The following is a 23,652-nucleotide window of genomic DNA, read 5'->3' as shown; positions in this document are numbered from 1 at the left end:
CTTCAAATCCTCAATGAAAGATGACAAAGCCACAGTGCTACTTAGAAGCATTTGGATTGATATTCTCAAAGTATTTTCAACAAACTCCATTAAATGCAATGAATAGTAGTATCCAAACTCATCCATGGACCCATGACCCAGCACTAAAAATATTACAACCGCAACAGACAAGTGTACAATGCTGGATAGATAGTAGATTATTTTTGAAATTTCATTACTCCAACTAAAATACCAACATTTCAATAACAATGAACAGAGGAAAATATATTCTTTACTATTTAGGAATTTTGTGGTCTGGGACCCATACAAACACATCTTCATGCTTATTTTTGTGAAATTACATGGCAATTACAGCACAAATGTGTTCTTTGGTACATACAGTCATTGTTGGTATTTATCTGCCTCAGTGTGTGTCTTAATCCCATTTGCAAACCCTGTTTCCATGTTACATTATTTTTCTTCAAGAATCTCCAAATTGAACCAAAATATCCACACAAGGCTTTGTATATCCAAAACGTAAAAGCTCCCATCCGAGAATTATATATCCCCTTTACTTAAATCCAAATTTAGATGCATATTAACAGAATCACCAGTTGATATGTCAGTAACAGGGGGTTACAATTTCAAGACTGTTAGCAAGAGGGCTAGGACAGAGATAAAGGAGAAACTTCTTTACTTCGAGTTTTTAGGCTTTGAAATGCACTGTCTGGGAGAGTGGTGGAGGCAGATTTCATAGGAGGTTTCAAAAGAGAGCTGGATATATATTTGAAAGGAATGAATTCAGAGGTTACAGAGGTAGAGCTTCGGAATGGGATTAGCTGCAGAGATCTTTCTGGGCCCTGGTGCAGACATAATGGGTTGAATAGCTTCTTTTTGTACTGTAAAATTAGAGATCTTCAAAAGTGCAATTGGATGGTGGAGGAATTCAACGTAATATCTTACCAGAAAAGCATCGGCTAAATTATCATTGCTTATCCAAGCATGATCACCATGTAAATTAGAGCAGAGACTTGTAGGGCCACTTGAAAGCAAGGGAGATGAATTCTAGTCTAATAGTCTGTCCATGAAATAGCATTTTGCTCAATTGACAGATTCTGAGATATTGAAATGTCTTCTTTGAGACAACTTATCTCAAATGGCAAGTGGTTTAAGAAAAAAAGGCACTGTCAAAATATTTTGATGGCATTGTTCATAAAGGTGATAAAATCTAGACATTTAGTGTCACTGCAATACAATTTTGGCATCATAAAAATTATCCAGTACAAATGCAACAGACCCACATTGGATTAGGATTTGAATGTTCAATTCTTTCATCAAAACATTTGAAAATTCAAATGCTTTCTGCTATATTATGCAGAAATGAGTTACTAGAATTCCTGATCATCATACCCACGGATGAACATTGACAGATACAAAATTACAAACAAACCTGCACTGAGGCTTCCTGAGGGCTTATTGGTTGATCCAAATCCAAATGAGGTGGTGCCTGAAGTATTACTTCCAAAGCCAGAAGTACCTCCAAATCCTACAAGAATAAGTACTGTATACTTAATATAATTTATGCTGTTGAAGAAGTTATACAGCAAACCCAACATGTAACCAAATGGGAATGGACCAAGTTTACATTTACAAAACTCCATTAAAAACAGCAGCTGAAATAAACAACTCAGTATTTCATGTGGAGTCTTTCTCAGCAAAAATCAAAATTCTGAGAACGGGGTTAAAAATGCTTTCCTAGGTTGATAAACTAAATAGCAAATATGCTACATAACATACACTGAAAAGTAGACAAAAATATAAATGAAAAAAAATTGTCTTTAAAGCATTTGTACCAAAGTACCATGATGATATTGGGGAACATGTTTGTGTAAAACAAGGAAAAAATTAACAAGGAAAAAATTACCGAGGGGAAAAAAAAGGAAGTGAAAGAAAAGTGGAGATAACGAGAATATTGACTTTCTATCATGTGTCTTTTTAAAAAAATGCATGACTTAAATAATTATAATTTTAAAAAGCAATGATTCCAGACTGGGTGAATTTGCATGTCGATCACAACTGATGTTTTTTTCATCACCGGCTTGGAGATGCCGGTGTTGGACTGGGATGTACAAAGTTAAAAATCACACAACACCAGGTTATAGTCCAACAGGTTTAATTGGAAGCACACTAGCTTTTGGAGTGGCGCTCCTTCATCAGGTGATAGTGGATGGCTCGACCGTAACACAGAATGTATAGCAAAAATTTGCAGTTTGATGTAACTGAAATTATACATTGAAAAATTGACTGTTTGTTAAGCCTTTCATCTGTTAGAATACAGTGATAGTGTTTTCTTTCTTTTTTTAAACAAAGAAAGTAAGTGCATTTTTGTGCCAAGGTAAAGCCATCATAGTCCCATAGGGCCATAGGACTGCTCTTAGACAGAGTGATGACTGGTGGTGGTTTAACCATGCCACCGGCAAAGGGAAGAGGTCAAGAAGGATGGTCTTTCATGGAAACTTCGGTTGGTATGAAACTGAATCCTGCCAGTGTCACACTCTGCAATGCAAACTAGCTATCTGTCCAACTGAGCTAAACGACCCCAACATTATAGTCACAAGTTGTTTATAATCTTTGTATAACTGTTGATATTTTGTAAACTTAAAATTTTAAGACAACCAAGTTTAGTGTTTTAGGCTTCAACATAACAATTTTTGGTGATTCCTCATGGAGTTTGATTTTCCAACAGTCCACCTTCCTTCGATTGTTGCCATTTGCAGTATTTTTTTTCTGTTTCACAATCAGTCGCAGTTCATATTGTTTTTAATGCTCTGTTAACAATGTTGGAATTGATTGAAAATGGAGATAGTAGGAAAAAAAGTGAAATATTTGAAAACTGATAGATCATAAAACATGACAATTATTTCAAAGTGTGGGAATTTTAAATGGCATTTAAAAACTTTATGAATTAATGCTTTCATGTGCCGTTCACAGTTTACTATTATCCAAACCTAAATGTTTAAAATTGTACAAGAACTTTATAAACCTATACAAGTAACACACTTAAAAAATCTCCATCCTCTTTCAGCATTTCACTTTCCACTTATCAGGAGGCAATGAGGTCTTGAGACACAATAAGTTAGGAAGCCTGCCTCTGAGACTTGTACTAGGCACATGCCCCACTCCATTTCATAAAAGACTCAATAAGCAGTTCAAATAGATTTTGGACATTCAGCCTAGTGACCCTTTCAGCATCTCACCAATACTCTCCAAAAGGGTAAGAAGTGTGAAGAAATGAAACAAAGAATGGAATCAATTTTTTTTCCTATTTGCTTCCCCTTGTAAACTATTTTCTGTATTTTAGATTTGGGTGGGCATTCTGAGTGCTTCCACTAAACCCTCAATGTAAATTAGCACTGGGTCACCTAACAGCTGCTGTTTTAAAGTGTAACATTCAATGTACTACAAAATGGATTTACATTTTCGTATTTCCTTTTCTCTGAATTTCAGTTTTAGATTTTCTCTCCCTTCCATCTTTTTTACCTTTCATCTACTTCAGTTAGAAATCAGGAAAACACGTTCTTTGCCAGACACTTTCAATGATCATCTAATCGATCTGTACTCCAGATAACACACAATCATTACAATGACAATGACAATCATTTATATGTTGAGACAGTTGAGGAAACTGCACCATTAAACAAAAGCTGAGCCATGATGATCTGAGAATTTTCCAGAGAATTCTACAAATCAATCAGTAAATGCTTTTAGGTGGTTCAAATGTTTATTTAATAATTTTGGTCATGGAAAGAAAATTCATGCTTTGAGAAAAGCAACAAGCAAACATCTTAGAGTTAGAACATGAACTGAAGCAGAGAATGCCCTAGGTTTGTCATCAACTTGTGATAATCCATTTAAAATCAATGGTTTTCCCTCACTGTTAAAACAAATCAGCTAGCTGCACACAAATACGTAAGGATAATTCAAATGTGTTGAAATCAAAAGTTGATAAATGTAGTGTATAACTTCTTCATAAGCCAGTCAGTCACTCAGAGCAGATGGCCATTTGCTGAGTTGGGATAACTCAAGAAATGTTTAAAAAGGAGTACATGTGTACATGTCAGGAATAAGATGCAAAAGCCCTATTCCCATTTCTGGAAGATACCATTTTTGCCAACAGAGGGAAAGGGGACAGTCTATGAATTGCACAGGCAGAAGTTCCAAATTTGGCCAGGCCATTTGAAACACATGTTGAGTTTAAATTGATCACTTTGTTGCTTCAAAGTTCCCACTTGTGTGGGAACTGCAATTTTATCAAGGAGCTGGAAATGCTAAAGGGAAGACTCAAGATCACAACACTTAAAATAAACCTTTAAGTAATTTGAATTCTCAGCCTTTGACTAAAAGCTGCAGTCACTTCATCTTTCATTTAAATAAAACAAACATGCAAATTAGGATGACTGACAATTTGGCCACTCTAACCTGCTTTGCCATTCATTAAGATCATGGCTGATCTGACTGTGGCCTTAACTCTACATTACCATTGGAGACAAAGCAGACACCCACTCCTGGAGTGCACTGAACCACAGACCATCTGATGTACACGAGCAAAAGCCATTAGCTAGCTCTACTAGCAGTTTTAATTTGCTTCATCATTAAAAGTTCCTGAGTACTGTTATTAAATGAATAATTTATTACAACAGATTGACCACTTGAGCAAAGAACATGCCTGCTTCCATGGCTGCCTCTGGATGCGGCTGGCCCACATCCATCTCAACCCATCTTCCCAAATATGGACTGAACTATGGCCCCAGCTGCTCAAAGTCAAAGTCGTTACTTTTGAGCTTGACAGTCAGCTGGGGTCATGCCTTGCCTCACCGAGTAGCAAGAGGAAAATTGGGAGAATAAAAATCTGGTTTGAGGCATGGTGCAGGAGGAAAAGCTTCAGATTCTTCAGACATTGGGACTAGTTCTGTGGCAGGAGGCCCTTATTCAATAAGGGATAAGTATGCACCTCAACAGGATAGGGACCAAAGTCATTGCAGGAAGTTTCAGTATTGTGGTTGGGGAGTGATTTGGAGATGCCGGTGTTGGACTGGGGTGTACAAAGTTAAAAAAAAAAATCACAACACCAGGTTATAGTCCAACAGGTTTAATTGGAAGCTCACTAGCTTTCAGAGTGCCGCTCCTTCATGAGGCGATCACCTGATGAAGGAGCGTCGCTCTGAAAGCTAGTGTGCTTCCAATTAAACCTGTTGGACTATAACCTGGTATTGTGTGATTTTTAACTTTGGTTGGGGAGGGTTTCAAAATACATTGGCAATGGTATACATAAGCAAGCAAAGCAATAAAGGTGCATGAAGGAGAACATGCATTTGATAATACTAGAAGAGGAAGCTTATCCATTCCGATAGAAGCACACTAAGGAGGACTACAAGAAACACAAAAACAGGTTTGCAATGTACATGAGGGAACATATGTTAGGTTGGTAAGCTATCAGCACAAATAGTTATATAGGAATATGAAACTGCAATAAAAGAAATAGGATTTCAAAATAGTGAGGACAGATTTTCAACAAAGCTACAAAGTATTCAAGAAAAAGGAAATCATCAGATGAATATTGCAATAGTTTTAAAAGAAACTTGGTATAGGGAGTACAAATTATCAAATGCCTAAATAGAATCTGAATCTTTGCAAAGACCAAGACTGAAACAAGCAAGCACAGGAAAAAAAAGAAAAACCACATAACACCCTTGCACTACAAGTATACTTAGAATAAAAACATTGAGCCATCAAGACTTCTGCAAGTCATAAGATAATAAACAAAAAGGAGCTATCTTTTAACTCAGACAACAGTAACAAAAGAAATTCCTTATAAAATTAGCCTCCATGGCTGAGTTACAGCACAGTAGCTATCTCTGGCGTAAAGAGTTTAAAGTCTCAACAAGGTTTCTTCTCAAAAGCAGAGACAATAAAAAAACTGCAACATTATACTGGGATTGTATGTATAATTTTCATAAAATATTTTCATTTCCTAAATTTATTTCCAGATAGATTTGAATATTCTGAACATCTACTCCTAGGTGAATTTGAAAGCTGGGGCATATATCCAATCAAGTTGTTCCATTACATTTCTTTCCAATTAAAATAAAAACAACCAACATTATCTCTAACTGGATTAAGTATAGTAGTTATGTTGAGATGGCTTGACTTATGTTAACTATCCTATAATATGTAATACTGTCACCATACCTACGATGTACAGGAGGATTGATCCTTACAATAGATTAAGAAACCATTTTTAAAAAATTGTAGACTCCAATTTAATATCTCAAAGATCTGACCAACAAAACAAATTGATGCGAATATTCTGGACTTCTTTAGTCAGAATCCTACAGACGGTTTAAAAAAAAAGACGAAAGAACTACGGATGATGGAAATCAGAAACAAAAACAGAAATTGCTGGAAAAGCTCAGCAGGTCTGGCAGTATTTGTAGAGAGAAATCAGTCCTGACAAAGGGTCACTAAACCCAAAATATTAACTGAATTCTCTAGAATATACCTTTGCAGATATATCTTATACTAAATTAAATTTGAGATTCTGCAAATTCCTGGTGGCAGGGGAGGACATTTACTTGAGATCAATCTGTAACTGATAATGTAACTATGTTCCTATGAAATATTTAAAACCAGTCCAAATTGAGGTTTTAGCCTAATAATAAGTTCAAGCGATAAATTTTAACTCACGTAGATTTAATTTGGAGTTGGGGGGGGGGGCGCGGTTGGAGGCTGCAGAAAATGAGAGGTGAGGAAAGATAGTAGAACCATTAACATAAGGTCTATTATTTTGAAAATCCATACTGAAATTGCAGCTCCTCACCTAAATTCTAGATGCATGACATATCAAACAACTTCATGCATGACTCAGATCAAATGTAACAAACATCTCCTTTAAATAATTATTATTTACTTTCTCAAAAAAAACTATAGTCTCTTGGAAGGAAACTGTACATTTCAGGTTTATTTTCATCAGTAATTGATTCAGTGCATCTGAAAACCAACATTTTTAAGTATTAAAATGGAAACGTATATTAGGAAGATTTTAAAATTGTACCTCCAAGATTTGTAGAACCTAAGCCACTTGACTGCAAGCCTGCACCAATACATGTGGCGAATGGTGTTCCAAAATTAACTCCCAGAGGTTGTTGCGGTCCTAGTACAGAAAAACCAGAAAATTTGCCTTACTCTTCGACATAGTTTTATTGAATAAGTATATATAAAACTCACCAATGTGAACATTTTTTATATTTGCTATTGTTGAGATAATGGACAAGAGCATCAACTGGAAATAACCAGACTTAAAGTTATAAATAATTCGTTTAGAACTAGATTGAAAACTATTAAGCAATCAAATGTTAAAATATAGATACATATTCAATTTATTTCAAATTTTAAGTCAACTGTATTTGAGCAAAATTACCCACTTTAGTAATGTGTAAGGTGAATTTCATAAAAACCTAATAAAGCTTTCTATCTACCAATTTCTCTGTATATTTTTATAAAATGTAGTGGTAGCATAGTATGCATGATCAGCACAAGTTAATGATGTTCTAAGTGTTACTTTTTAAATCAACAATTCATATCCAGTGACAAACCCCAATTTTATATGTTGGCAGATTTTACACATGCATTACACTTAACTGTAAATCAATTTAGTAGTACTTTTTAAAATGAACAAAATACATAAAGAAGCAAGACAATAAAATCTTTCATGGCTCAATTTATTGTTTAGTTTTGAAACATCTCAATTACATGGCAACATAACAATGCAATTTCATTTTTTAAACCATTACTGCTATTATCTTCATTTTAGTGCACTACAGTTTGAAATTAGGCAACCTTTTATAAACCAAGGGAATAAATCATTCAAGTTCAAGGCAGTTACAAATGAGAAGTGAATTTCTTTGCGTGCGCAATTTGAAAAGGCACCACTGAATTTACACTCCAAATGTAGATTTAACACATCCATACTTTTCACAGTTCAAATACACTACTTATTTTTCTCTTCTTAAAAAGGTAGAACATAATATTGCTTTTGTATTCTGATATTCTAGAAGACCTTCAAGTTTCAGAGAGAGAATTTAGTGTAGAGAAATAGAAAAATGTAAATTAAGCCAGAAGAAAAGCCAGAAGACATATAAGCAAATTATGGGTCAAATTCTTAAGTAAAGAGACAGTATCATGTGCACCGACTTGGGCTTCATTTTAAAACTTTCAATAATTCTTACACAACTGCAATTTTTATACAGAATCCTAGTATCTACCTTTCTAAAACATTTGTTGGAACATTAAAAGATGATTCAAGTAGAATTTTAGGCAAATTTGATCTTTCCTAGTATTCAAAAATTCAGCCATCTTTAAGTCATAGTAAACAGACACTGTCTCTTTGCATCATATAGATTTCGAAGAACAACGATAAGAGTCAAACGCACAAATGATTTTTAACACAAGTTTACAGATATGGTAGTATTATATAATATATAGTTTACAAAGACTGATTTCATAATCAAACCAGTGTCATAATCTAGTGTTATTTGGAAGGCAACTGTGGCACTGTGTTGGTATATAAAAAGAAATAGTGTTGCATAGTGCTTGCAACATTACAATACTGGGCAGAAGTGTTTTTTTTGGCGTTTAAGACATTTCAGTTTTCATTAGAACGACAATTTTATTACTGCTTCATCAGAAAGCAAAAGTTATAAAAATTGTATTTTCTGATCAAAATATAGCACATGATAAGTGCACCAACTTACCTGCATATTATTCTAGCAGCCTCATTTTCTAAATACTTTACCATCTTAAATTAATTTAAAATGTTTATATTGTTGTTAACACTGGTTAATAACAAATATTTGTATTCTTTTACATTTATTTAAAAGATCCTTCATTTTCATTTATATCACATACTAACCAGCCAGTTTTACTGGTGGGGGCAAAAAGGGAGAGTTATCAAGTTAATAAATATTTAAAAACTGTACAAAACAAACATTACTTAGCTGAGATTGGCAAATTCAGTTATTTGCATTTTAAATGCTGCTCTGGAATATGCTAAACAAGGCAGAACCGTATTAATTATGGTGCAAGTATAAGAAAATGCAGCACATTAATACTGGTTAAGTACTCCTTTACTTTGTTTCTTCTGTAAACATAATTTACTTTTTGTTGAGCCTCATTACTTATTAAAAGAGACCAACATGTATTAATACTATTGTAGAACTTTTTTTTTGTTACACCTTCCCAAAAGTTATACTCAAAGTATCTTTTTTCACTATTTTCTCAAAATTATATCCCTGACATTTAGATTCTAAAATAAAAGCCAGTTTAATTTTGTATTTCTGACACCTGTTTCTACTTGGATATAGCACCTGCAATGGGAATCTGCAATTTTTACTAAGGAACATTTCATTCAAAAATAATCAAGGCTATTTTAAAATTCCCACCAACCCAGTGTGCCAAAGAAAAATGGCATCTGATCTGTCACAGCCTATGATAGGAGGGCTGCAGGAGCAATCAATTTAGAATGAGTCACATTCCCAACGAAATCCTTGTGGAAAAGGTGTCTAACTTCTGCTCGGCACCTTTTACCTCAGATTAGGAATGCACCACTTGGGGAGCCTAAGCATAAATTACATTTTGGAGAGTACATTGGTATACCAATATATTATACAACACTTGCTCATGAATTAAAGTAGTGAAAACATATATCATTGTATAAATATAGTGGATATGGTATGAAATGGCATCCTTCAGTAGTATCAAGCCTATAGGTTAATCAAAGCAAAATCCAATCAAACACACTCAGGGCTATATATGGCTGAAATTCACCCATTAGCCATCTCTGGAGTTTAAATATTAACCAAGTTTTTTTGAACAAAAACATTAATTCTAATAAATATTTCATATTTGCTGAAATTTATCATCAGAAGTTGGTGACTCAACAATTCAACACTGAAAAAAACCTCACTGGTCACATCAAACTAAATTCTTAGTCATGGTTACAGTATAAAAAGTCACTTCACATTTTCTAAATTACTGTAGCAGTAATGATCTTTGAAACATCAATTTAAGAGATTAAGTACTTTGCAGTTTAGGATTATTGCTTTGCATACCCTGCATAATAATGATCTGGTAGTTATATATGCAGGTATCAATAATTAATCTTGATCATTTTATTTAAATACAAAAAAAAGTACAAAGTCTTAGTTGCTTTCTAATACAGCAGTAAGACCATGGAGATGTATCCAGGAAGACAATAAAGAGTAATATATTTATTCACTATATGGTATGACCCATTTTAACCAGATATTTGTCTCAACACTATTCATCTATAACTTGAAGACATTCAGACCTGTAGCAGGCTGTTGCTGCTGTGATAATGTTGCAGCCATGGCAACTGCCGCTGCATTTGGTATGCTGAAGGGAGTTGGCCCAGTTGTAACGCGTGGAGCATTCTGCCATTTCTTAGTTTCAGCACGCCTTGCTTCAAAGACATCAGTAGCATCTCCAAGGAATGTTTTCCGATAGCCAAGATACTGTTCTCTTAAAATCTGAAGAAAAGAAATCTCATGTTTCACCACTGCTCAAATTCAAATGATACTGCACAGAGTAAAATAAAGGCAGCTTACTTTGTTGTTGAAACAAGTAGAATTAAAGAAATATTACTTATTGCAGACCTAAGAAAAAGGATATTACAATATTTGATCATTCATAAATGCATCTATGCCACAAAGACAAGTGCGCAACATCAGCAATGTCATAAGCATTTGCAGAACTAACACATCAAATCATACTTGTGACGAATCTTCTGTTATTACATTTACATTAAAGTTCTATGTTATTTGGTTAAACATTAAATAAACTAACTTCTAACTGCGTCAGGTGAGGGCAAGTTATTGGAGTTTGCTCCAGAAGGTGCACATAGCCCTTAGATTAGGCAATTCAAACTTGGACTATAATCAAGGACAGGAGGATATGAATGTAGGTGAAACAGAGATGGAAATTCAAGGGGCAGCTCTTAAAGTGTCTCTGTCCTGCAATTGTCTTAGTTACAAGTTTCTTGCAGTTTTGTGGGCAAGAAGGAGTACAGTAGGGACAATGACAATGATATTGTGGCACAGGAAGCCATTTAAGTGAGAGAATGAAATAGGAACTAGTGGTGGTAGTAGAGTGTTAAAGTAGGGAACTCGATATTGTGCTCTGCAAGTGTGGCTTACAAAGCAAAAAAGGGCTTGCAGGCTACAATAAGAAACAGCAACAAATAGTCTCAGGGGTTGACAAAATGGCAAAAAAGAAAAATTAATGATTCTTTAATTCCATGTGTGAGGTATTTGGAACAAATTAAATGAATTAACAGCACAAGTACAGGTTAATAGGTATGATCTTATAGGCACTACAGAGACATGGTTTCAAGGAAATCAACATTGGGAATTAAGTATTTAGGAGTATGTGACTCTTCAAATAGGACAAGAAAGGAAGGGTGATGAGAAAGCTTTGTTAGTATGTGATGGAATAAGTACAAGAGCTAGAAAAGCTTTTGAGTTGGATGGTTTAGAATCCATATGGATGGAGTTAAGAAATAAATAACAAGGCAAGAAGGCACTGTTGAGAGTAATCCATAGACCCCTAACAGTAACTGTCCGATAATGAGGGCATATAAAAAAGGTAGAATACACATCATAGGTGACTTAAATCTTCATGTAGATTGGGAAAATCAAATTGGCAAAGGTAGCCACATGGAGGAATTCTTAGAGTGATAGTTTCTGAACAATCTTTTGTGGATCCAACCAGGGATCAGGCTGTTTTGGATCTGGTAATGTATAATGAGGCAGGTTTGATAATTATCTCAGCGTGATAAATCCCCGAGGGAACGCTGATCATAAACTTGATAGATTTTAGCATTCAGTTTGGAGATTGAAAAACTTAGGTGTAAAAAAACTCAAATAAGTGTGATTACAAAGGAATAAAGGGTGAGTTGGCAAGAGCAGGCTAGGAAAGGGAATGCCAGAAAATACTTTAGCAGTCACAGCAAAGATATATCCCAGTAAGGACAACGGATTCTAGGAGGGGAATAAACTAGTTAATCAAGTTAAGGATATTATCAAATTGAAAGAGAAAAGCAAAAGGTGGCAAAGATTAGTGGCAAACCAAAGGACTGTGAAAGCTTCAAAACCAAAAGTTGAACAGAAGGAAGAATATAAACTATGAGGACAAATTAGCAAATAATACAAGAACAGATAGCAAGAGCTTCTTTGAATACATAAAAGGAAGGAGGCCAAAGTGAATATAGCTATCTTGGACAACGAGAGTGGGGAAAATAAAAATGAAGCAGGAATAATAGATTTAATGAATACTTAGCATTGTTCTTCACTGTTGAGGATATTAAGAGCATTCCCAAAAGTACTGAATAAACGGCGGGGGGGGGGCAAGTGGGTGGGTGGGAGGAAATATACACAATAATTAATCGCTAGAGAAAAATGTTCTCAGGAAACCAACAGGGCTAAAAGACAGTTTAAGTGCTCTGAACCTGACAGGTTGCATCTGAAAATTAAAAGGAGCTACACAGAGATAGTGGGTGCACTGGCAGTAATCGCCAAGAACTCTTAGATTCGAGAGAAGTTCCAGACATTTGGAAAATTGCCAATGTTATACCCTTATTCGAAAAGGGCACACAAAAAACAGATAAGTCCAGGTCAGCTAGCTTAACATCTATAATTGGGAAAGTGTTGATCTATCATAAAGGATATAATAGCAAAACATTTGGAAATAGATAATAAAATCAAGCAGATTCAGCATGGACTTCAAGGAAAAACATGCCTAACAAATTTATTCAAGATTGTTAAGAAGTAACAAGGAGTAAAGAAAGAAAATTAAATCAGAAGATGTAATATATTTGGATTTTGAAAAGGTAAAAGAACCATAAGTACCCATGATGTTAAACCTGTAGCTCGTGAAGCGCCACAGCGATAAGTGCTGGGGCCACAATTATTTACAATGCATATTAACAACTTAGATGAGGGACATGAATGTATCACGGCCATGTTTGCGGATGACTAAAATAATTGGAAAGGCAAGTTGTGAGGATGTCACTATGAGTCTGCTGAGGGATATAGACAGGTTATGAGAGGGAACAAACATTTGCCAGATAGAATACAAGAAAGGGAATGGAGTATAAAATTAGTGCCTGGTGGATGATCACTTTGCAGTAGACCCAGGTTCTGTCTATGAAAATGACCTGGAGCTTCCAGTAGCTTGTCATTTCAACATGTGAGTCTCAGGTCTGCTACAGTGCTCTAGTGAGGCTCAACAGAAACTGCCAGGACACCTTATCTTCTGCTTGGGAACTTTACAGCTGTCAGGTCTCAACATCAAGTTTAACAACTTTAGAGCATCAACATCTCCTGCCTTGTCAATTAGCCATCTCTACACCCTAGGTCCCATCATGACTTGGGTTGCTTTCAACACAGTCAGCCCACATTTATCTACTGATTACCACCCTATCACCACCAAGCCAGCTTTTCTTCCTCCCTGCCTTACTATCAACATTCCCTTTGCTTGCCTAATTTTCTCTCTCTGGGCTCCGTCTTTCATATCTGCTAATTTCTCACACTCTCTCTCTCCTACCTGACAGCAGCATAATTATCTCTTTGCCTACCAGCTGCTATCAGTTCTGAAGAAGGGTAACTGGAGAAGAAGCTGGAACTGACAACCGGAAGCGGCAGATTCAAACCACTACAAATGCCGGAGGAAAGATCACAGAAGCGCTTCACGGGAGGCTCCCAAGCACTGAGGATGTCACCTAGACAGGGAACGAAACGTCTGCAACACAAATTCCCAGCTCGGCCAACCGAACCACAACAAGGGTAACTGGACTCAAAACATTAACTTTTCTCTGCACAGATGCTGCCAGATTTGCTGAGTTTCTCCAGCAATTTGTTCTTCTTTATTTCACTTTTTACAAATAGTGAACATCTGCTGAAACTATAAAAGGCACTAGTCAGACCACAGCTTGAATATTATGAGCAGTTGTGCTCCCCTTATCTAAAGAAAGGTATACTGCTATTGGAAAAGGTTCACGAGCTTGATTCTTTGAATGGAGAGACTCTCTTTTCAGGAGAGGTACAGTAGGTTGTAAGTGGAGCTTGAATTCATTAGAGTTTGGAAAAATGAGAGATTTTATGGGAGATATACAAGATTCTTAGGAGGCTTGACAAAGTAGACGCAGGAGGTTGTTTCCCCTACTGTGAGAATCTAGGGACCAGAGGCATACCTTCAGAATAAGGGGTTGCCCATTTAAGACAGATATGAGGAGAAATATTTCCTGAGCCGAAGTCATCCGTGTAATTCTTTATCACAGAGAGCTGTCTAGGCCAGGTCATTAAGCATATTCACAATTGAGATTTAAAAAAAAACATTAGTAAAGGAATCTGCGTAATGGTGAGAAGGCAGGAAATTGGAGTTGAGGTTCACCAGATCAGCCATGATCTCATCTGAATAGTGGAGCAGACTTGATGGACCGCATGACCTATTTCTGCCCCTACACCTTATAGTTTTAAGGAGCAAGCAACTACTTTCCACATTTTTGGTTAGGTATCAGTATTTTGAATATTATTTCCTTAAAGTCGTACAGATTGGGAATTTAAAACATGAAGAAAGATGCAGCCAATCCTCACTATTTTGCTGTTCATATTAAGACTAGCCAATTCTGTGCGGCATTTCACACGGCGAGTAAGACCAAAACCTACCAATTGGTCAAGTTGAGTATGAGGGAGAGGAATACTGGAGTACAACAGGAAATACGAGGGTGGGAGAGCTGGTGATGACAGTTGAAGAATTATAGGAAAAAAAAAGGAGAGAAGAGATTGGAAAAAGAAGCAAAGATAGGTTAAAGGAAAAAGGGGGGAATAAAAAAAAAGGAGGAAGGGTATGTGGCAAGCAAGTTCAGTAGGAACAGCATATTACAGCAGATGCAGTTAGAGAAATATCCCAAAAGGTCACAGTGTGGTTAGAAAAATGGGACTGTTGGAGGCATACATCAGTGGGAAGGACTGAATGGCCTTCTCCTAAGGGACTGAATGGCCTTTTCCTAAGTAAAGAGTTCCTATTTTACTGAAAACTGCCTGGTCTCGAATTCTAATTCAACCTAGGGATTATTATTTCATAACCTTATGTTTTACTGAAGAAAAAGTAACATGCTGCAGAAAATTTTTGTCTCAGATTCATCAGCACTGGAAAGGTATCAAATTTTAAAGAGACCAACATTTCACTATTTCCTTTACTCTTTTATGAGTTTGCGGGCATTACTAACAAGGTCAGCAATTGTAGCAGATCTCTAATTGCACTTAAACTGACTAGTTAGCGAGTCAATCACAGAGTCTGGAGTCACTTTAACCAGACCAATTAAGAACTGAAGATTTCTTTTTCTAAAAATACATGAGTGAATCAGATAGATTTTTCCACTTACTTGAGGGTCTTTCTTCCTGTTTGTCCTACGTAGTGTTTGTGGCAGAAGCACTACGTAGGACAAACAGGAAGAAAGTTAGCCACCAGGATACACGAACACCAGCTAGCCACAAAAAGACACGACCCCCTCTCCCTCATAGCCCTACACACGGATTGAAAAAAAAACATTTCGACTGGGACAACACATCTATCCTGGGACAGGCTAAGCAAAGACATTCCAGAGAACTCAGAGGCTTGGCACTCCAACCACAATGCCATAAACAAACACATAGATCTAGATACCATCTTTCAACCCCTCAGAAAACAGGAAATGACATCACCAGAAACCCCAGAAATCCCATCCAGGACAAACATATAAATAGAAAGCAGGAAGTCACCAGCTTTGCTTCACTTGGAGGTCGCCACTGATGATGTTACCTAGCCAGGTAATGAAACGTCTGGATATCAAACCTACAGCTCAGTGAGCAAACCTACACCCCTTAAGATTGGAATGTTTATTAACTGAATTCAAACTCCCCCAGTTACCATGGTGAAGTTTGAATCCAAGTCTACAAAGCGTTATCTTAAGCCTCTGGATTATGAGTCCAGTTCATTATCCCTATTGCACCATCTCCCCACATGTATGAGGAAAACAAGGTGCTGAATGGTTAAGCACTGCTATGAAGAATCCACCTAGGAATAATCTTCCCTAAAGTTTTAATTTAAAAAAGGACATATAAACCCTGATTGGGTGAGGTTTCGTTTCAGGGAGTTTCTCCACGAAAAAGTAAGTATTTGATCTTTAACTCCCATTTTCTGTTGGTTCTTCACAACTTCATGCCATGCTTTTGCACCATTTAATGCATTCCACCCCCCAGCTCATCTCGATTTAGAATAGAATAAGAACATTAGACTTAGGACCAGAAATTAGGCCATTCAGCCTACTGAGTCTGCTCTACCATTCAATCATGGCTCACACATTTGTCAACCCCATTCACCTTTTTCTTCCCATAACTCTTGATCCCCTCGACAATCAAGAACCTATCTATCTCAGTCTTTAATATATTAAATGACCTGGCCTCCACAGCCTTCTGGAGCAGTGAACTCTACAGATTCACCACTCTCTGGCTGAAGACGTTTCTCATTTCTGTTCTAAAAGGTCTTCCCTTTACTCTAAGGTTGTGCCCTCGGATCCTAGTCTCTCCAATCAATGGAGAGATCTTCCCATCATCTACTCTGTCCAGGCCATTCAATATTCTGTATGTTTCAATCAGATCCACCCTCAACCTTCTAAACTCCATCGAGTATAGATCGAGAGTCCTCAAACGTTCCTCATGTTAAAATGTTCATTCCTGGGACCATTCTCATGAATGTCCTCTGAACATGGTCTAGGGCCAGCTCATCCTTCCTGAGATATGGGGTCCAAAACTGTGCACAATACTCCAAATGTGGCTTGACCAGAGCCTAATAGAGCCCCAGAAGCACATGCCTGCTTTTATATTCAAATCCGGCCAACATTAATGCCATCACTGAATTTGCCTTCCTAACTACTGACTCAACTTGTAAATTTACCTTGAGAGAATCCTGGGCTAGAACCCCCAAATCTCTTTGCACTTCAGACTTCTGAATTTTCTCCGCATTTAGAAAATAAACTAGCACTGGGTCTTGCTAGCCTTGTGCAATAGCACAGAAAATAAATTAATCAGAATTTCGAATGATTGTACTGTGTGGATTAATTGTATGCAAAATCAGTTTCTTTCTTCCCAAAAATAAATATAGCCAAAAACGTAAGAAATGATACAATGATTTGAAACAAAAGAAGGAGATTCTCATCATGCCTATGTTGGCGCTTTGAAAGGGCAATCCAATTCGCTTCACTGCCCCATTCTTTCCTCGCTTTGCAAGCTGCCACATCAAAGTATTTGTCAGATTCCCTTCTCAAAGTTATTACTAAATTTGCTTCCAATAGCTTTCAAAAATAAAAAAAACGCATAAAATATTTTGCCTTTGCAGGTTTGCACATTTACCTCAAATCTGTCATTTATTTACTGATCTTTCTGGTACTGAAAACAGTTTCTCCTCATGTACTGTTATCAAATCCTATTTAAATCATTGGTGTTTGTTCATAAAGAGCTGACCACTGAATTTTATCTAAAGAAATGGTTCGTAAGGTTGACAGAAAAAATAAGTTGAAGTGTTTTGAATAACTTAGACTCCAGGAGAAAGGATGACCATTTCCTATGTTCCCAAGATGAAGTAAATCCTCAGTTCTTTGAATGGTTCTCACAGCTTTTTAGAAATAAAAGCAATTAGATTAGATTCTCTAGTGTGGAAACAGGCCCTTCGGCCCACCAAGTCCACACCGACCCTAAGAGTAACTCACCCAGACCCATTTCCCTCTGACTAATGCACCTAATAATTATGGACAATTTAGCATGGCCAATTCACCTGACCTACACATCTTTGGACTGTGGGAGGAAACCGGAGTACTCGGAGGAAACCCACGCAGACATGGGGAGAATGTGCCATCTCCACACAGACAGCTGCCTGAGGCTGGAATTGAACCTGGGACCCTGGTGCTGTGAGACAGCAGTGCTAACCACGAATCCACCTTGCATTAGAACTTGGAGGCCCTGCACAGTTAGTGCTTATGATTCTGCATTATTCAAAATGTATGGAAACACTGGGTTCCTGTAAAAAGTCTTCACTTTTAAAGTGGCTGTGATATTTTATATATTTAGCATTGTAAGTGTTTGAAATCAGCTGTTTAACACTAAAAAAAAAGCATTCTGATGTAACTTACATGTGAACTGATACTCAAAGCCTGAGGGTTGAACAAATCTTTGCTGTAGAGCTCCTCAGTAGCAAGAATGTGAAATGTTGACAAAGTGTGGCCAGTCAGATACTGTAGCTACTATTAGTTTTCAAGATTCGGAGATGCCGGTGTTGGACTGGGGTGTACAAAGTTAAAAATCACACAACACCAGGTTATAGTCCAACAGGTTTAATTGGAAGCGCACTAGCTTTCGGAGCAGCGCTCCTTCATCAGGTGATTTCATCAGGTGAAATCACCTGATGAAGAAGCGTCGCTCCAAAAGCTAGTGTGCTTCCAATTAAACCTGTTGGACTATAACCTGGTGTTGTGTGATTTTTAAATTAGTTTTCAATTTCATGTCATGTGAATTGCTACCACAGAAACACCTTCAGGTACCAACTCGGTTGTTGATGGGTTTTTAAAATGTATTTTGAAATTGAATTTTATGAGAAACCCATGGATTTTAATAGACAATTAAATATTAAATCCAACCTCAGCAATATTTTCTTTATCTGAACTAATTCCCTGCCATAGTTATTGCAAAAATTATCAGTTGTGTTCATAAAAGTATGCTGAAACATAAATGAGCATATTATTCAGACTGCGGTTTCAGCCTGTGCCCTTTCTCTTGGCAATTTTATTTTGTAACTCTTGGTTTGCCACTGCCTTCAACTCTCAGGTGCAAAACAAGATGGAATCTGAACTGAACCCAAGTTACAGGCATGATTCTGAATGTAAGCCATCTAGCCAACTGAACAAAGCACCCCCTAAAGATTATGGCAACCAATATCCATTCTTCAAGAATATTAACTTTCAGAAGAATTTTGAAGATTATAATATGCAAATTCAAGCCCTACCTTTGCACTTTCATGAATTGACTGGAGTTGGGCAGCCAAAGCCACAAAAGTCTGGTATACTTTCTGCATTGCAAGAGACAAATCTGCAGGAATGACAAAAATGGTTAAACAATCAAAATATCCTTTATTAACTCAAAGTTTATTATCATATGTTCTCAACACCTTTGGTGTGGTTCCATATGTATGTTTTAAAAACTTATCCAAGTTGTCAGTATTCAAGTGCAAGCAATGGCTTGCTACTTTATTGTGAAGGAAACAACTGTTAAGTACAATTCTATCACGAACACCTATTCATTTCACAAGAATGTCACTGATTAGCAGCCTGATTTTTTTGCCCTAGTCAAGGTCTGGGGGACTGTTGGGGCAGGGGGGTGGGTAGTTATTATTTGAGCAGCAACTAAACTAGGGTTCCTTTTGCCTCAAAGATACACAAGCATAAATAATTTAAAATTTGCTGAAATAGTTCCTTTTTCTAAGCTGTTTTAGCAGGATTCACCTCTCCAAGGAGTTTGGTCTCTACTGCCAATTTCTCTGCAACTGCCACAATTAAGTTTTATTAGTTCTCAACTCCCAAGAAATATTGACAAAAGGCAGTGTTGAGAAAATGGAAACTTCACAGTTTGTCATCACTTATGATCTGGCTGAGCTTAATGTTGTTAATGGGAAGCAAAGAAAGAGGAAAATTCTTTCATATTAGCTTTGATATACCTTAAATTCAGGAAACAAAAATACTTTTAAACTGCAGAATATGTTTATGACAGTAAAAATACACAGATCGCTGTTTAAACATTCTCTGCTAATTAAATTCTCTATTCAGCAAATACAGTTAAGTTTTGCTTAAGAATATTTCGAGGACTTTACACAGAAGAAAGCCACTTATCCCAGCATGTCCATGCCACCACAAAGAGTTGGCCAATCTAATCCCACTTTCCAACTCTCAATCTGTACCGTTTGTGGGTAAGGTCCATTCAAGTGCATATTAAGTGCAATTTTCTGCCTTCAGTGCCATTTCAGACCCACATCTGGTAGGTAAAAAATAAAGTTCTCAACTCCACCTTAAATCAATTATATTCCATCTATGCCCCCCTTGTTACTGACTTTTCTTTGATGGGAAATAGGCTGATTTATGCTTTTCATAATTTTATACACTTCAATTATATTTCATACAGCCTCTATTCAAAAGAGGACGACCCAAACCTATCTATATTTTTCCTCATAGCTACACTTCTTGCATTTTGACAACATTGCCTGAAATAGAGTGATCAGAATTCAATAGAATTCTGAAAAACTTTTTAGTATGACAACTAATTCACTGCTTAACCTCCTAAATTCAAAGGATCTCAACTCACTATTTAATCTGGTATCAATCTGGTGAATCAGCATTGTATCTATTGCAAGAAGTATACCAGTCTTGATGTTTGATATTTAAAATTCAATACATCAATAAGGGTATGATCAAGGTTCTGTATAATCGAAACATCACCTTTTAATTGTTATGCCCTTGAGATAAAGGGCAACATTCTCTTAGTCTTTCAGAGTAGTAGTAGTTTTCAATGACTTGTGCACATGAATGCTAAATGTATTTGCTTATAATCCCTATCAAAGTAATTTGTCTCATCTTTCTTAAATATCTAGTTGCGGAAAAGCAAGGAGTAAGGGTACAAAACCAACAATATTCCTTCCTGTTCCCAACCAACTTATTGAATGAATGGCTAAGGGTTTTAGAAGACACTAATTAATATACAGTGAACTCTGACATCAGTGCCGATCACTTGCCATAAATTGTTGGCTAAAGATGGGCTGAATACCTCCCTTCAGTTCCAAAACTTGAGGTCACATAAGGCGTATAACAGAGTCATACAGATAGATGTACAGCATGGAAACAGACCCTTTGGTCCAACTCGTCCATGCCGACCAGATATCCCAACCCTAAGTTTGTCCCATCTGCCTGCACCTGGCCCATATCCCTCCAAACCCTTCCTATCCATATACCCATCCAGATGCCTTTTAAAAGGTTGCAATTGTACTAGCCTCCATCACTTCCTCTGGCAGTTCATTCCATACACGTACCACCCTCTGCATGAAAAAGTTGCCTCTTAGGTCTCTTTTATATCTTTCCCCTCTCATCCTAAACCTATGTTCTCTAGTTCTGGACTCACCCACCCCAGAGAAAAGACTTTGTCTATTTATCCTATTCATGCCCCTCATGATTTTACAAGCCTCTATAAGGTCACCCCTCAGCCTCTGACGCTCCAGAGACAACAGTCCTAGCCTATTCAACCTCTCCCTGTAGCTCAAATCCTCCAACCCTGGCAACATCCTTGTAAATCTTTTTTGAACCCTTTCAAATTTCACAACATCTTTGCAATAGGAAGGAGACCAGAATTGCATAAAATATTCCAATGTCCTGTACAACTGCAACATGACTGCCCAACTCCTGTACTCAATACTCTGACCAATAAAAGAAAGCATACCAAACGCCTTCTTCACTATCCTATCTACCCACGTTCCCAAAATGCAGCACTTCACATTTATCCAGATTAAACTCCATCTGCCACTTCTCAGCCCACTGGCCCATCTGATTAGGATCCCATTGTAATCTAAGGTAACCTTCTTTGCTGCCTACTACTCCTACAATTTTGGTGTCATCAGCAAACTTACTAACTAGACCCCTTATGCTCACATCAACAATGATTTACTATAAAAACAAAACTTTGTATTCTGCTCCCTACCACCAGCCTCTATTGTGATTAAGCATTATAGCAAAGATACTTCAGAGAAGGATGGGAATAAAATATTTTCAAAATTTTACTATTCAGCAATAAAAAAAATATGTGATAGACACAAGCAATGTAAATTGATGTTTCTTTTTAAAAATGGTGACTGAAAAGTAAAAGGGCAAATATAAAATAAGGGACAACTGTTATATACAAACAGTTTTTCTTTTCTTCCAGTATTGGTTGTACTTACTTAATGCTAGAAATGGAAATTAAGACTACAAGTGTTTTTTCACTTGCTCATGGGATGTGAGTGTTGCTGGCTCAGACAGCATGTATACCTATCCCTAATTGCCTTGGAGAAGATAGGTTAGGGTTAGCTGAGGGGTTAAAGTGCAAATCAAGCAAGCTACTTTGTCCCAGATAGTGTCAAGCCCATATTTTACACTTCCAGCACTACAATATGTGCAATGAAATCTGGAGCAAGTTTATCATTTAAGTTTTAGCTGTGGGTGTTGGGTGGTTTCAATGCATAGGATTTCCTTTTTCACTTAACCCTTTGCTCTTTCTTAAATTGAAATTACAAATTACTGGTGATGCCAAGCTTACATTTCAAGTTTATGCTTGATGGTGGAGAGCAATACCGCACCGCACTAGTGCAAAAAGATTTCACTACAAATGAACAAATCTTTTATAGTAGTCAGATATTCGACTGAAAAATGGTAAAAACATAATTCAAGATAATTCACTACCATGCTTCCTTACGTGACAAAATAAACTTTTCTTTTTAAACAAGCCAAACCTTGTGGAGTCATATGTGAACTGTTAGCCTGAGCAGCAAGGTGATTTTCCAGTTCCTCTATTTGCTGTCGGTACTGCTGTAACTGAACTTCAAACTGTTCAACCAGCTGTCTGAAATAGCTGTTAAAATATGACTCAAAATTAGCAGGCCTGTTGAAATTCAATGTAGCATATGATTATTTTCATGTGCATAACTACTTGTATATACAAAATTTACAAAGTTACTTGACTAGTTAAACTTAAATGCAATCAGTTAGCGAATGGAGAATCATGATGTGTCACTGATTAAATCCATAATATTTCTTAAGAAAAAGACAGAGAGCTTGTTAAGTGTAGAGAGAATGTGGTTAAAGAAATAAGATGGAGGCGGCAGTTTTCAGGAAACAACTGATGAAACTTCAATGGTGATGTATTTGGAACATGTGGACGATCTTGCCATGGACACATTTAGAAACTGTGTATTCTGAGAGACTATTCAAAAACCTATAACATCAGAGTTAAAATAATTTAGGTGTTTCAAATGTAAATAGCAGACAAGTTTACATGTCATTTTTTTTTAAAACAAAGTTTCTATTAAGCAGCACTACCTAAAATTAAAAAGCAAAACCAGCAGGCCTCAGCTTTGTCAAGAAGGAATGTGGCCTGTAGAATTATCTGCCACAGTAAGTAGCTGAGGCCAAAACATTTAATGTTTTCAAGGATTTAGATATAATTCAATGGACAAGAGAGATTAAAGAGTATTAGAAGGTAGTGGAAACAGGATACGGTGTTGGATGATCAGCCATGATAATACTGAATGGCACAGCAAGCTCGAATGGCCAAATGGTTTACTCCTATCTAGTATATTTATATGTTTCACTTCGCCCACTATTTTTACAATGACTTTGAGTAGACAAGATCAGAGGACAGCTTTGGGATGCTTGGTGCAAATGTTCTCCCATCTCAGCCTAAATTTTTGTGCCTGAAGTGTTTCCTGCAATTTGACACA

General features: G+C 36.7%; 1 protein-coding gene across 2 annotated transcripts in view; it reads right to left on the bottom strand.

Annotated features, from left to right (window-relative positions):
* nup58 (nucleoporin 58) overlaps positions 1-23,652 on the bottom strand; it is a 62,255-nt gene that overhangs the window by 3,319 nt on the left and 35,284 nt on the right. Inside the window, exons 11-15 of one of the 2 annotated variants that reach the window (XM_043691975.1) lie at positions 22,666-22,784; positions 19,147-19,229; positions 10,385-10,583; positions 7,091-7,189; positions 1,430-1,525 (exon numbers count right to left, since the gene is read on the bottom strand). In XM_043691975.1, coding sequence (XP_043547910.1) covers positions 1,430-1,525; positions 7,091-7,189; positions 10,385-10,583; positions 19,147-19,229; positions 22,666-22,784 — 596 coding nt within the window. The remainder of the gene's footprint in view (positions 1-1,429; positions 1,526-7,090; positions 7,190-10,384; positions 10,584-19,146; positions 19,230-22,665; positions 22,785-23,652) is intronic. The other variant, XM_043691976.1, reaches the window with a different exon arrangement.

This window comes from Chiloscyllium plagiosum, chromosome 6, assembly GCF_004010195.1.
Source record: "Chiloscyllium plagiosum isolate BGI_BamShark_2017 chromosome 6, ASM401019v2, whole genome shotgun sequence".
Taxonomy (NCBI): Eukaryota; Metazoa; Chordata; class Chondrichthyes; order Orectolobiformes; family Hemiscylliidae; genus Chiloscyllium; species Chiloscyllium plagiosum.
This window is presented reverse-complemented; position numbering and strand designations above follow the sequence as displayed.